The sequence below is a fragment of the Pongo abelii genome, chromosome 8 (genome assembly GCF_028885655.2).
Source record: "Pongo abelii isolate AG06213 chromosome 8, NHGRI_mPonAbe1-v2.0_pri, whole genome shotgun sequence".
Classification (NCBI taxonomy): Eukaryota; Metazoa; Chordata; class Mammalia; order Primates; family Hominidae; genus Pongo; species Pongo abelii.
Window position 1 is genome coordinate 74,693,453 of NC_071993.2, and position 14,518 is coordinate 74,707,970.

The 14,518-nt window shown below is 48.6% G+C and overlaps 1 protein-coding gene across 13 annotated transcripts in view; it reads right to left on the bottom strand.

The window, feature by feature from the left end:
• The window catches only part of HK1 (hexokinase 1), a 130,778-nt gene that overhangs the window by 62,849 nt on the left and 53,411 nt on the right, over positions 1 to 14,518 (bottom strand). Inside the window, exon 1 of one of the 13 annotated variants that reach the window (XM_054521472.2) lies at positions 4,897 to 5,201. Within the exon in view, the coding sequence (XP_054377447.2) occupies positions 4,897 to 4,917 (21 nt within the window). The 5' untranslated portion in view covers positions 4,918 to 5,201. 13 annotated transcript variants of the gene reach the window in all.

Consider the following 14,518-nt stretch of genomic DNA (forward strand, 5'->3'; position numbering starts at 1 on the left):
CAAGTCTAAGGCTCCTCTAGACAATCATCCCTGCCCGTTAAGAAAGGCTGGTCCCCTGCTCTGCATAAGGCAGATCCAAGTAGAGCTGTTGGGGTTTTCCCGCTGGACAGGAGAAGCTTCTAGAAAAGGCAGCTCTCCGTAACTCCACAGCTATCCTGCCTTCTAAGTCAAGGTGCAGCTCAGCACACAGACATTGATCCAAAAACCCCAACGTTTCAGGACAACCAAGCTAAACCCAAATAAAGCTTAGAAGCACAAATCAAAAAGCAGGCTGCAGACACAGAGGACGGCCGGGTCCTCAAGCTGCTATGGAGGGAGGGTTTTCCTCCTTTTGTTCAGGTTCATGAGTCATCATGGGGTACAACCCCTCTCAGAAGAGACATGAATACTGGGGCCAAAAGGGGGGTTCAATTGAGGCAAGGCTGGAACTGAAACTGGGGCCTCCTGGATTTTACAAGAATGAGGACAATGAAGGGAAACCCTTTCTTTCCACTGGTCCTCGGGAGATCAGAAGGGACCACTGAACCACCAAAGACCCTAGGCCTGGGGCTGGGCTGCCAGGGGAGAAGTCAGTTCCCTGGTACCTGCCACATTGCCCAGCCAGGCAGGAACATGGTGCAGGACTCAGCAGACATGCCCCTCTGGACTGTGGGCCTTTAAGTGGCCCGGAGGCACTGGAGAAAAGCACATGTCGAGAGACACCTGCAGAAAACTTCCAGGGGCCCAGAAAACCCAGCACCTCACTGAACAAAACGCCTCTTCCTCGTTCAGACCAGCTCCTCCTGGCACTCCACTGGACCACGCCTGTCTCCCTGGGAAAGAGGCTGGGAATGGGCAGTGGGTAGAAGGAGAGAGGAAGGAAGAAAGGGCATTTGAGAAATCTCTCCTACCCATTTGCTCCAGATATCTGCCAGAAACCCAGGAAGAAAGTCTGACTCTTGGTCTTTGGGGATTTGGGCAAAATCTGTGGCCTTTCAACTTTTCTATTTCTGTCCTCCTCTCCACAGCATCTCCAGATCTTTACTCTCCTCCTTCCTTTTCCCCTCTTCCCTCTCTCTCTACAAACACACTCTCACATCCACACTCTCTCACACACACTCACACTCTCACACACTCACACACATACACACACAAGTACTTACACACACACACACATTTACACACACTCACATCTCCATAATCCTGTCCCGTTCTCTTAGGTGCTGCCTCCAAATCACCGCCGCTTTACTGCTCCAGCCAAATGTCGGTGCCCGAAGAATCCCTCCCAACCCTCCATTTGGGAGATGGGGAGGACACCGCACAGCACCTTTTCCAGCTGCTTCCACTGCAAGCCTCGGTCTGTAGACCATCTATCAGAAGACAGAGGTTCCCAGGAGTCATTATAGAAACCTAGGCCCTCAAATGCTCACTCCCAAACACAGTGCCTGAGACGAACGTGTGGGACTCTGGTCAGGCTGGGATGGAAATGGGAAGGCGCCCGGTTCCAGACACCAGACATCAGACACCAAGGTGGATCCCTCAGACTCTTGCCTGAGAACCCACATCCAGCCTCCAGGGCCTCTGTCCACCACTGCCCAAAGTGAAGAGCCCTTCCTATGAGGGTAGCCAGACTGGCTGCACAGGGCGGGCGCTCTTGCTCAAACACTTTCCAGACACTTGTCCTGGATTCTCCTTCTTGTGGACCAAGGGGGCCTTGAAGCTCTCAGTGGCTCCCAAAGTTGGACCCCCGCAGAGCGGGAGGACATGTCATCAGCAGAGAACACACAGCCTCGCCAAGCTTCCCTGGCTCAGAGCCCTCCAGCCAAGGAAAGTACTCAATGGCCTAGCACTGCAATCAACTCACAAACATTTCTGTGCCTGACCCCAGCCCCACCTCCTGCTCCCAACAGAACATGCACAAAAAACAAACTCAAGATTGGACATGCCCAAGTGAACAGGCCGGTCGCAGCAGGAGGCATCAGTAACCACTGGTAACCATCCAAGCCATTTTCACCCCACCCAGTGGAAGGGGGCACAGCCATGGAAAATTTCACTCCCTCTCTCATCCACCCTCCCGTGAGGATCGAGAATGCTGCAGAACAGCAGACGTGACTGAAGCTGCCGACACAGCCTTTAAAATGAACTTTCCAAGCGAGGTGCTCCACTTAAAATAGGAAATTGTGGTGTGCACCCTGAAGGGTTAAGAAAGATGTCAGCTTAGGGGAGGACAGAGATTTCAACATCAGAATTCACTTCCCTTTGCTAAGGACACTGACTCAGAGAGAATGGGTCCTGGGTGCTTATTAACATCACTATTAGCAATGGCTCACATGTGCACTGGCCCTTCAGACACAGAACCTTCACATACATTATCCCATTTGAACTGTGTAGAAAGAAGTGAAATGAGCTTGTGGATGCCAAGTGCCAGGCAGGAAGCAGGTGCTTTAATGCTAGTTCCCTTTCTCCTGTCACTGCAGCCCAGTGAAGTAGGCAGGAAAGACATCATTATCTCCATTATGTAAGAGAGGAAACAGACCCATGATTCAAGCTAAGTTGAGGAGTTTAGAAATGGCAGCCGGGTCTAGATTCCAGGGCTCATAACCTCCCATTTGGGGATTCACTTTAAGCATTTCCATTTTCCTCACGTGGTGGAAAGAACACAGGGCTGTGGACAGAGAGCTGGGTTCAAATCCTATTTATTAGCTGTGTGACTTTGGACAAGTTACTTAATCTCTCTGAGTCTCACTTTTAAGATGGAGATAATAAATCCTCCACTTCAGAGGGTTATGGGGAGGATTTTAATGTGCAGAAACAAAGTAAGCATCAAGTGTCATTTCCCTCCCTCCCATCCCTAAGTGACATAATCTTGTACCCCTAACTCCTTTCATCTCAATGCCTGAAAAATGCATCTACCGGCCGGGCGTGGTGGCTCACACTTGTAATCCCAGCACTTTGGGAGGCCGAGGCGGGTGGATCACTTGAGAGGTCAGGAGTTCAAGACCAGCCTGGCCAACATGGTGAAACCCCAACTCTACTAAAAACACAAAAAAAATTAGCCGGGTGTGGTGGCAGATGCCTGTAATCCCAGCTACTTGGGAAGCTGAGGCAGGAGAATCACTTGAACCCAGCAGGCAGAGGTTGCAGTGAGCTGAGATTGCACCACTGCACTCCAGCCTGGGCAACAAGGCGAGACTCCATCTCAAAAAAAAAGGCATCTACCACAAATGCTATTGACCCATTGGTAGAAAACTAAAGCTGGGAGGCAATATGACTGAAAAAATGGCAAATGAAAGATTCTAACAAAACTACTCTGAAACATTTGCACTGTTTCATTGTTGTTTTTTTTTAAAGAAGCAATAATAGGCTCGTGCCTATAATCCCAGCACTTTGGGAGGCCGAGGCAGGTGGATCACCTGAGATCGGGAGTTCAAGACCAGCCTGACCAACATGGAGAAACCCCATCTCTACTATAGATACAAAATTAGCCAGGCCTGGTGGCGCATGCCTGTAATCCCAGCTACTTGGGAGGGTGAGGCAGAAGAATCACTTGAACCCAGGAGGTGGAGGTTGCAGTGAGCCGAGATCGCACCATTGCACTCCAGCCTGGGCAACAAGAGTGAAACTCCATCTCAAAAAAACAACAAAAAAGAAGCAATAACAGTAATATATACTTATTGTAAAATATATTCCAACATCATAAAAATGCATAAAAGTAAAAATTATTAATTCTTCCCCCAGTCTTCCCAGAGATATCCCTGCTTTATGTATAAGGACTTTAGAGCTCTATGTACTAGGACTATCTTCCTCCCTAAACAAACACTCATACATACAGAGATGGATAGTTCTTTTTGTTTTACAAAAATGGAATAATATCATAAACACTTTTCTCTTTAAAAACCTACTTCCTGCTTCCTATTTCCTGCGGACACCCTCTAAGACTCAAACTAGCGGAGCCGTACTAAAGACTTCCTCAGGACCCCTCCCGATCCGATGACAGGGCACATTCGGGGCCATGTAGACACCTGCATTTGACTTCTGGCTCTGCCATCCTGTGGGCATCTCAGTCTTCCCATCTGTCACATGGGTGTGTTCCTATGACTTTTACCTATAAAGGCCTCTCTACTTTGCACAGTGCATTTGCCTGTTGGTCCTTACAGCATCCTGTCTGCAGAAGCAGAGCAGGTACCATCACTTCCAACGCCCTGGGCAAGAATGAGGGGCCAGGAGGTTCCTCAACTGGCCAGGGTGACATACTTGCAGAGACTGGGGTGGACAGCAAGCTCCCTGATTCCTGGTCCTGTGCTCTATCCTCTCAGTCCAGGGAGAGCCAGGGCCAGGGGCTTCCTGGAAAGGGAGATGCGGTACTACAGGGGCTATCACGGCCACAGCTCCAGCCACCCCAGAACAGCCTGGCTGCCTGGCCTTGACGAAAGCACGCCACTCCAGTGTGACCTCCAGGAGGCCTCTTCTCCCCTCCAGCTGGGATCAGAGCCACAACAAGCTATCCGATCTGCTCCTTCCCCTTTCACACAGTCTGGGAAGGAAGTTCAACAGCCACAGCAAGCTGAGAGCCTGGGCCCGCACCGTGGTCTGTGCCCGCCCAGCAGCCCCGGACTCCTCTTCCTGCCTGCACATGGCTTCTGCGGCTGCCCAGCCCCACCTCAGTAGTGCGGGTGGCAGCCGGGAACCTAGTTTCTGTCCTGCTCTCGGCAGCTGGTCTCTGAGCAGGGAGGGAAATGGCCACGAGGGGAGGCAGCCCTGATCTAGTGGGGTCCCTAAAGCAACCACTAACCCCCAGCACCCTGACGGTGGCTCATCACCTCAAAGGTCCTTCCTCGCAGAGCCCCGTCCAGTCTGCCTCCTGGGCCTCTCCGTCCCCAGCACCTTCTTCCTCCCAAAGCTCACCTCCCAACTCACCTTCTCAGGAGCACATGCCATGATCCGCCCCACCCCACACCGTCCACTCCTCTCCTCAGCATCCCCTCGGCCTTAGGTGTTCACTATGTAGGAGTCGATCTGCCTGGGAGACACTTCGTGGTGTGTGTCTTCCCTGGGCGTTGCAGGGACACATGCATGGTCCACACTGCCAGCTAGACCATGAGTGCCAGGGGTACCGGAGCCATGCCCTCTGGGCCCTTTGTGTGCCCAGGAGCCCTAGGAGGCACCACGTGGTGGCTCCTGGGCCAGGCTGGGTGGCTCCTGTGCTGGGCGGGAGGCCTCCAGTAATGACTAGCCTAGGGAGGTCTCAGAGGGTTTGCTGGCTCAGATAAGGCCCGGAGACTTCCCAAAATGGCCCCGCCCTTCTCCCCCGGCAGCGGCCTCTCACTTTAAGGTACAGAGTTCCAGGCACTTCTAACCCCTGCCTTCCCCTCACCACTTCACCACTGCATGGCTGAGGCCCAGAGGGACAGAGGGGCCTAAAGATAATCAGGATTCCCACTCCCTTATTCAAGCTGAGTCACCTGCAAGCTACCAGAGGAACTGTGTCTGGGATAATCAGTTCCACTGCAGGGCTCCTCAGTGACATGTCTGTGTGAGATCATCACCAAAGCCAAAACCATCCCTCAGGCACTCAAAAACCCCGTCCTGGGGACACAGCCTTGCCCGGTCTCTTCTTCCGGGTTCATACGTGTCTCTCAGCATGTGTAAACTGTTGGTTCTGTTTCAATGAACTCAGTTTACGCACAACAAATCATGAGGAAAATGGGATCCCCATTTTTTTCTTTTTTGAGACAGAGTCTCGTTCTGTCACCAGGCTGGAGTACAGTGGCGCAATCTCAGCTCACTGCAACCTCCACCTCCCAGGTTCAAGCGATTCTCCTGCCTCAACCTCCTGAGTAGCTGGGACTACAGGCACGCGCCACCACGTCCAGCTAATTTTTGTATTTTTAGTAGAGACAGAGTTTCACCATGTTGGCCAGGATGGTCTTGATCTCTTGACCTTGTGATCTGCCCGCCTCAGCCTCCCAAAGTGCTGGGATTACAGGCGTGAGCCACTGCGCCCAGCCAGGATCCCCATTCTTAATGAAGAAACTGAGGTTCTAGCAACGTGAATGTGGACAGGGCCCACGCTGGGTGCTTTAAGCTCCTCCATCCAAATCTGCACAATGTGTAAGGTAGCTGTTATGAACCCCACATGAGGTAGGTAGAACCTAGGGCTGTGCAGTTAAGCCAAATGCCCCAGGCCCCCAGCAAGCAGAGCGGCACTCCAACTTCAGCTCCCCTTCCCTTGGCCCCCTCTTCCTAGGAGAACCTGAGTAGGGCCTGGAGGTTCTAAAAGGAGCTTCCTGACTGGTAAAAGTGGCCAAGTCCTTGCCCAGAAAGAGAACAAGGCTGTCACACTGAACTAGCTAAAAATAAAGCAGGCCCCCATTCCCTCCGGGGAGAACAGAACAGCCCTGGAATGTGGCAGGGCAGGCACAACAGGCTTACTTCTCAGCCTCCTGGTGGATGGCTTAGCCAACAACCAGCCTCTGGACCTCTAGTCTCACAATTCCCACTGTCCCAGAACCTCCCGACAACAGGGAGAAAAGGATCTGAGTGCAGACAGGTTTACTTTCACTGTGAGACAACCAAATCCCAACGCCGTGGCTTGGAGATACTGCAGTGGTGGCACTGGACTGAGCTAGAAATCGAAAGACCTCAGGCCTCAACCATGGGCACTGCCTCCCTCTATGACCTTAAGCAAGTCATTTCGATCTCTTGTGTATTTCCATCAGTAAAACAGCAATCATGAAAACTGCCTTCTGGCCTCACATACCATACACAGGAGCTCCATGACACTTTGGAGTCCTCAGAACATGGCATTTCAGCAACCCATGGTGTCATTTTCATCTGTCCATTTGGCCAGGGCACACAGACATGCGGATGGTCCAGGAGCTCTCACACAATCCAAGGCAAAGGCAGAATGGCACTTAGGACCCTTGCCCAGGCTCAGGGCTCTGTTGTCTGCCTACTCTGTTAGCCAGGAAGCTGCCGTCCTCCACCTGGCTACTCAAGGTGTCTACAGGTGTGAGCTGGGTGAGTGACAGTGATAACACCTGGCATTTGTACAGTTCTGTACACTTTCCAAGTATTTCCTCGTCCATTCTCTCATTTGAAAAGTGGGGGCAGAGAACAAGGCAGGAATCATTTACCTCATCTGACAGATGAAACAGAGGCCAGGCCAGATACAATGGCTGACACCTGTAATCTCAGCACTTTGGGAGGCTGAGGTGGGTGGATCACTTGGCCAGTTCAAGACCAGCCTGGCCAACATGGCAAAACCCATCTCTACTAAAACTATAAAAAAAGTTAGCTGGGCATGGTGCGGTGCTCCTGTAATCCCAGCTACTAGAAAGGCTGAGGCATGAGAACCACTTGAACCAGGGAGGCAGAGGTTGCAGTGAGTCAAGATTGCGCCAGTGCACTCCAGCCTGGATGACAGAGCAAGACTCTGTCTCAAAAAAAGAAAAAAAGAAAGAAAGAAAGAAAATGAGGCCTAGGGAACTTGATGGTCACCTCACAATACTGCTCAAGCTGGATGGGTCCTTTCGAGATAATGGATTCCAGATGAGGAAACTGCAGCTTACAGATGAGGAAACTGAGGCCCAAGGATGCCCAGAAACCCACTGCTTTAAATGCAGAGTGCAAACTCCTGAGCCATGGAATTTACCATCTAGCAGAGCACTGTCCAACAGGAAGATAATATGAGCCACATATGCAATTTTAAATTTTTTACTAGCCACATTTAAAAAGAACAGAGGAAATTAATTTTTTTTTTTTAGATAATCTCACTCTGTCACCCAGAATGGAGTGCAGTGGTGCAATCAAGGCTCACTGCAGCCTCAGACAATCAAAGCAATCCTTCTGCCTCAGCCTCCCAAAGGAAATAATGTATTTTATTTAACCCAGTATATCCAAAATGTTGTTTCTACGTCTAATCAATATCAGAAAAAAAAAAAATTTTTTTTTTTGAGACAGGGTCTTGCTCCATCACCTAGGCTGGAGTGCAGTGGGTCAGTCACGGCTCACTGCAGCCTTGACCTCCTGGGCTCAAGCAATCCTCTCACCTCAGACTCCCAAGTGGCTGGGACCATAGATGTATGCCACCATGCCCAGCTAATGTTTTTAATTATTTGTAGAGATGAGGTCTCGCTATATTGTCCAGGCTGATCTCAAGCTCCTGGGCTCAAGTGATCCTCTGGCCTCAGCCTCCTAAAGTGCCAGGATTACAGGTGTGAGCCACCATGCCCAGCCAATATTAGAAAACTATTAACGGGCTATTTCATATTCTTTGTGTCACATGAAATTTTTGAAAACCTGTGTGGAGTTTATATGCCACAGCACATCTCAAGTCAGACTTGATACATTTTAAGAGCTCAACAGCCACCTACAGCTGGCACCTACTATTCTGGACACACAGCCCTAGCATTTCTGACATATCTCCATTATCAGAGCCTTGGGTGACAGTTTCTATGAAGAAGGCCGCTGCAATGTAGAACACACAGTAGCCGAAAAGAAATATCCTTCCTTCCCATCTTAGGTTTATGGCTGAAGCCCCATAACAAAAGACAGAGTAACAAGAACAATGCATACAAATTAATCTAAGTTTTTAGGTGACGCAGAAGCCTTCATAAGGAAATGAAGGTTCAAAGAAACAGGTAACTCTGGCCCAGCGTGGTGGCTTATGCCTGTGATCCCAGCACTTTGGGAGGCCGAGGCGGGCAGATCACTTGAGGGCAGGAGTTTGAGACCAGTCTAGTCAACATGGTGAAACCCCATCTCTACCAAAAATACAAAAATTAGCCAGGTGTGGTGGCGCATGCCTGTAATCTCAGCTACTCAGGAGACCGAGGTGGGAGAACTGCTTGAACCAGGAAGGTGGAGGCTGCAGTGAGCCGAGATTGCACCACTGCACTCCAGCCTGGGCGACACAGCGAGAACTGTCTCAAAAAAAAAAAGAAAAAAAGAAAAGAAACAGGTAAGTCTGCATATTTCTCTATGTCAGGTTTGATGAAGATGTGGATGATCATGAAGAAGTGTGACTGGAGAAAGGGGATATGATCTAATAGTGATAAACTGAAGAGAACTTAGCAGGCCCTGTTTGTTCAGATTCTTCTCTGTGTCCCTGTATCTCCAGAGATAAGGACGTCCCTTTCTTCTGGGTATAGGGTAGACAGCTTTTTGAATGAGAGTCTGCATCAGGGAAGAAGGGGGGGGAAAGGTGAGAGACCTTCCTGCTTCTGCTGTTTTCTCAAATGCCATATTACTGTTTGGGGATAGTATGTCCTGAACCCCATCAATGGCTTTGGAGTCTGGAGCCCTGGACCACAGTTCTGGTTCTACAGGCACAGCAAGAATTGCCCACTGGCGTTAGGGAGGTCTGTGTCCCCAATCCTAGCTCTTCTGCTTTCTGGCCACCAAGATGACATGAATTCCACTTCCTGGGCCTCACCTCCCCCATATGTGAGATGCAGGAAGAAATTCCTACATCCAAGCTTGATGGAAGGATTCAACTAAAGTAAGTATCTGATTAAATCAAGTATTTTATAAATGAAACCGAACTTTGTAAAGGTGAGGCAGTGTCTTTATCACAGCAGTAGCCTGGGTCTCCTACTTCACTCACCACACCCACCCAGACAGGGTCCTAGAAAGGCACCAGGAGACATCAGGAACAAGAGGTCTGAGTGAATAACATGGCTGAAGACAAGCCGCATGTGTCAATCAATTGATGGAATCGACAGCTGCTTACAGTACCCCCAGGCAGAGGCCAGGAGTGGGCATCACAAGGAGCATTGAGGGGGTTTTCATGCAGGTTAAGCATTGCCCTCCTGGGGGTCCTCTTTTAAATGCAAACAAGAATGGGAGGAGGGAGACAAATGAAAAGGGAGACTTGAAAAACAGGGCAAATCCTTAACATTTCACTGTTAATGACCTTATTGGATCCATTTCCTTCCCAAGTGGAAGGGGCTCATCAACACTAAGCAAATGAGGTTGGGGTTGGGGCAGAAGGCACAGGCAGGAGACACCGTGCTGGTGCTGGGGAGGGGCAGGAGATGGGGGGCAGGGAACCTGGAGGATCCCAAGCCGATTCCACCCCTCTCCCACCCCAGTCTTCCCCTCCTTGCATCTGTTTCCCTAAACTGCACAATGAGAGTTGGGTGTAATGGTGGAAAGAACATGGGTTTCTGAATCAGGGGACCAGCGGTAGTGTTCCTATCCCTGTCATTCATGAGTTGTGTCATCATCAGTAAGTCAATTCACCACCTGGGAGGCCTTCGTTTGCTCATTTCTGAATGGAGTTGATGCCTTCCTCCTCAAATCAATTAAAAGCAGGGGCTTTCCAAGGAATTACATTCCTATGTATACACCCAAGAGACATGAAAGCATGTCTGGCCGGGCGCGGTGGCTCACGCCTGTAATCCCAGCACTTTGGGAGGCTAAGGTGGGTGGATCACAAGGTCAAGAAATCAAGAACATCCTGGCCAATATGGTGAAACTCCATCTCTACTAAAAATACAAAAATTAGCTGGGCATGGTGGCATGCGCCTATAGTCCCAGCTACTTGGGAGGCTGAGGCAGGAGAATCACTTGAACCGGGGAGGCAGAGGTTGCACTGGGCCAAGATTGCACCACTGCACTCCAGCCTGGTGACAGAGCAAGACTCCATCTGAAAAAAAAAAAGAAGACGAAGAAGAAGAAAGAAAGAAAGAAAGCATGTCTATACAAAAAAATTCACACACAAATGTTCAGAGCAGCATTATTCATAACAGCCGAAAAGAGTGGAAGCAGTCCAAACGCCCGTCAACTGACAAATGGACAAACAAAATGTAGTAGATAAATACAATGGAATAGTATTCAACAATAAAAAGGAATGAAGTGCTGACACATGCTACTACATGGATGAACCTTGAAGACATTATGCTAAGTAAAAGAGGCTAGACACAAAAGGCCACATTTTATATTATTCCATTTATATGAAATGTCCATAAGAGGCAAATTCATTTTTAAAAACAGAAAAAAAAAGTAGATAGTGATTGCCAGAAGCTAGGTGGAGGGAGAAATGGGAAGTGACTGCTAACAGGTAGTTTTTTTTGGAGGATGATGAAAATATTCTGGAATTAGATGGTGGTGATGCTTGGACAACCTTGTAAATCTATTAGAAACCACTGAATTGTACACTGTACAATGATGCGTTTCATGGTAGGTGAATTATAACTCAATTGAGAAAATAATAAAAGCAGGAGCTCTGCCATCAGCCTTCATGAGGCTGAAGGCTGGCTCTATTGTTCACTATCAGGGCCTCACGGTCTGAAATCACATCCACCTCACAAGGGTGTTGTGGGGATGAACTAAGCAAAGGCTCACGATGCCTTTAGCACAGTACATGGCAATGAATACAACAATGAATGTTGGCTTTGGTTCATATGAGTACTAGAAATGATTAAAAAATAAGACCCCTGTTAAGAAAAAGAAAAGCCGGGCGCCTAGTAGGCACTGAATGCCCCCTTCCTTGTAAGGCACCCTCGAGGTCTCCAAGTCTGGAGCCTGTAATCAGGCATAGACTCAAGATGAACATGAGCCGACATTTTCTGCCTTGCACAGGGACAGCTCAGCTTCTGTGTGCAAAGGGCTGAGCCGCCGACTTCACGGTTCAGTTTTCCCTGCCACGTGGGTACAGCCACCCTCTCCTTTTACGGAAGATGGTCTGAGAGGCTGCTGGCTTGAGTTTTCTCTGAGCAGAGCTGGGCACATTTACGCAACAGATAAGCCTGCCCTACCCGGGTCGGATCCACCCAGGAAGAGAGAACGTGTATGCAGGTGAAAGCTCACAAATGTGTGTTCCGATTCCCAGAAAAGTTTAACAGAGTCACTCCACAGCACCAGGGGCCATGGAGAGCCATCCTAAGCCTTTCCCTGCATACAACTATCCCTCCCCAGTGCAGATATCTCAGCAGCAGCAGTCCATGGAGCTGTCAACTTCACTCCGTGGGACTCTGAAGCAAGGACTCTGATAAGGTAACTCAGGAAATGGGCTAATTTTAAACGCAGCTCGAATACTGTGATGTGAATGGAAACAACTGAGGAAGGAAACAGACTAAAACTCATCTATTACAAATTTGCAAAGGTTTGACTACACCAATGGGTTGGTGTGGAACAAAGGCAACCTGCACATACTTCCGATGGGAGTGTGAACTGGCATGACCACGGATGGCAACTTGGCAGAATCTCATATATGGGAAAATGAACACATCTCTCCACCTGGTAATCTCAGCCCTAGGTACCTAGCTTAGAGCCTAGAGAAACTTGTGCATGCGCTGAATGAGTTGTTCTAGAGAAAGTTCACCAAGGCATGGTTTGTCACTTGAAACATTAGAAACACAACTGCCCATCAAAAGCAGAATAGATGAATTAACTATGGAGCTTTTATACTCCATAAGAAACCAGAGCAGTTTAATGAAACAGTTACGTAGATCAACATTTTTAAAATCTCAAAAATACAATGTTGAGCTAAAAGAAAGTAAATGGCGGAAGGATACATACAGTATAGCACCATTTATAAGAGTTTAAAACTGGCTGGGTGTGGGGGCTCACGCCTATAATCCCAGAACTTTGGGAAGAGGCCTAGGCAGGCGGATCACTTGAGGTCAGGAGTTTGTGACCAGCCTGACCAACATGGTGAAATCCCATCTCTACTAAAAATACAAAAAAATTAGCCAGGTATGATCTCAGCTACTCAGGAGGCTGAGGCAGGAGGATTGCTTGAACCCAGGAGGCAGAGGTTGCCATGAGCTGAGACTGTGCCACTGCATTCCAGCCTGGGCAACAAAATAAGATTCCATCTCAAAAAAAAAAAAAAAAAAGAGTTTAAAACCACACAAAGCAATACCATATATTGCTTAAACACATAGTCAGTATAGCACCATTTACAAAAGGTCAAAACCATATATCTATAAAGCAATACCATATACTGTTTATAGATACATGCATATGTAATAAAAGCATAAAAACATGCATGAAAAGATGAACACCAAATTCAGGACAGAGGTCACCTCCGAAGGGAGAAGCAGCAAACTGTCTCAGAGATGGCATAGAAAGGGCTTCAACTGTGTCTGTAATGTAATTGTAATTGTGTCTATAACTTCTCAAGCTGAGTAGCAGACTCAGAGATGTTTATGTGAACCTCAATCTTCTTTTATGTGCCTCAAATATTTCATAATAAAAAATTAACTCAAATGTATTGATCTGTGAGGGGACAGTATTAAAATACAGGTTCCAAGGTAAAACATTAAAATCAACAAGGACAGGTTTTTCTTCTAAAAGAAGGAAACAGAGGAAGCAAGAAGAGCCCTCTGAATCCTATTCCTGATTTTCTTTCGACCTTAGAAAAATGTTTCATCTCCTCTGGATGGGCCTTCAGTCTCTGTTTCTAAATGGGGAATAAATTGCTTGCCTTCTGTCTGCAACACACAAGGCAGGCAGCAGGATGCCCTGAGGAGGGAGCCGTGCTGGGAAGCCTGGGAATAATACTTCCTGTACTGACAACCTCGCTGAGGCTTTTGAGAGAGCATATGAAAGCATACACACACCTACACATATGTTAGTATAGTTGTGTGCAGAAACATTTATAGTGTAATCTCAATTATATATATATAATTGATACCTGACATGACACTCACGAAGTGTTCCAGGATGCCCAAAGACGACAAGCCATTAAAAAAAAAAAGCGGCCGGGCGCGGTGGTTCACACCTGTAATCCCAACACTTTGGGAGGCCGAGGTGGGTGAATCACGAGGTCAGGAATTCAAGACCAGCCTGGCCAACACGGTGAAACCCCGTCTCTACTAAAAATACAAAAAATTAGCTGGGTATAGTGGCAGGCACCTGTAATCCCAGCTACTAGGGAGGCTGAGGCAGAAGAATCGCTTGAACCTGGCAGGCAGAGGTTGCAGTGAGGTGAGATCGTGCCACTGCACTACAACCTGAGCGACAGAGTGAGACTCAGTCTCAAAAAAAAAAAAAAAAAAAAAAAATGCAGTCCAGGGGCAGTGGCTGGCACCTGTAATCCCAGCATTTCGGGAGGCCAAGGCGGGCAGATCACTTGCAGTCAGGAGTTCGAAACCAGCCTGGCCAACATGGTGAAACCCAGTCTCTATTAAAAATACAAAAATTAGCAGGGCATGGTGGCAGGCGACTGTAATCCCAGCTATTGGGAGGGGGGGGCACTGAGGCAGGAGAATCACTTGAACCCGGGAGGTGGAGGTTTCAGTGAGCTGAGATCACACCACTGCACTCCAACCCAGGCTACAGAGTGAGACTCCATCTCAAAAAAAAAAAAAAAAAAAAAATGCAGGCCAGGGGCATTGGCTGGTGCCTGTAATCCCAGCTACTCAGGAGGCTGAGGCAGGAGAATCGCTTGAATCCAGGAGACAGAGGTTGCAATGAGCCGAGATCACACCACTGCACTCCAGCCTGGGCAACAGAGCAGAACTCCATCTCAAAAACAAGAATAAGAAAATACATGGTGGGGTGTGGTGGCTCACACCTATAATCCCAG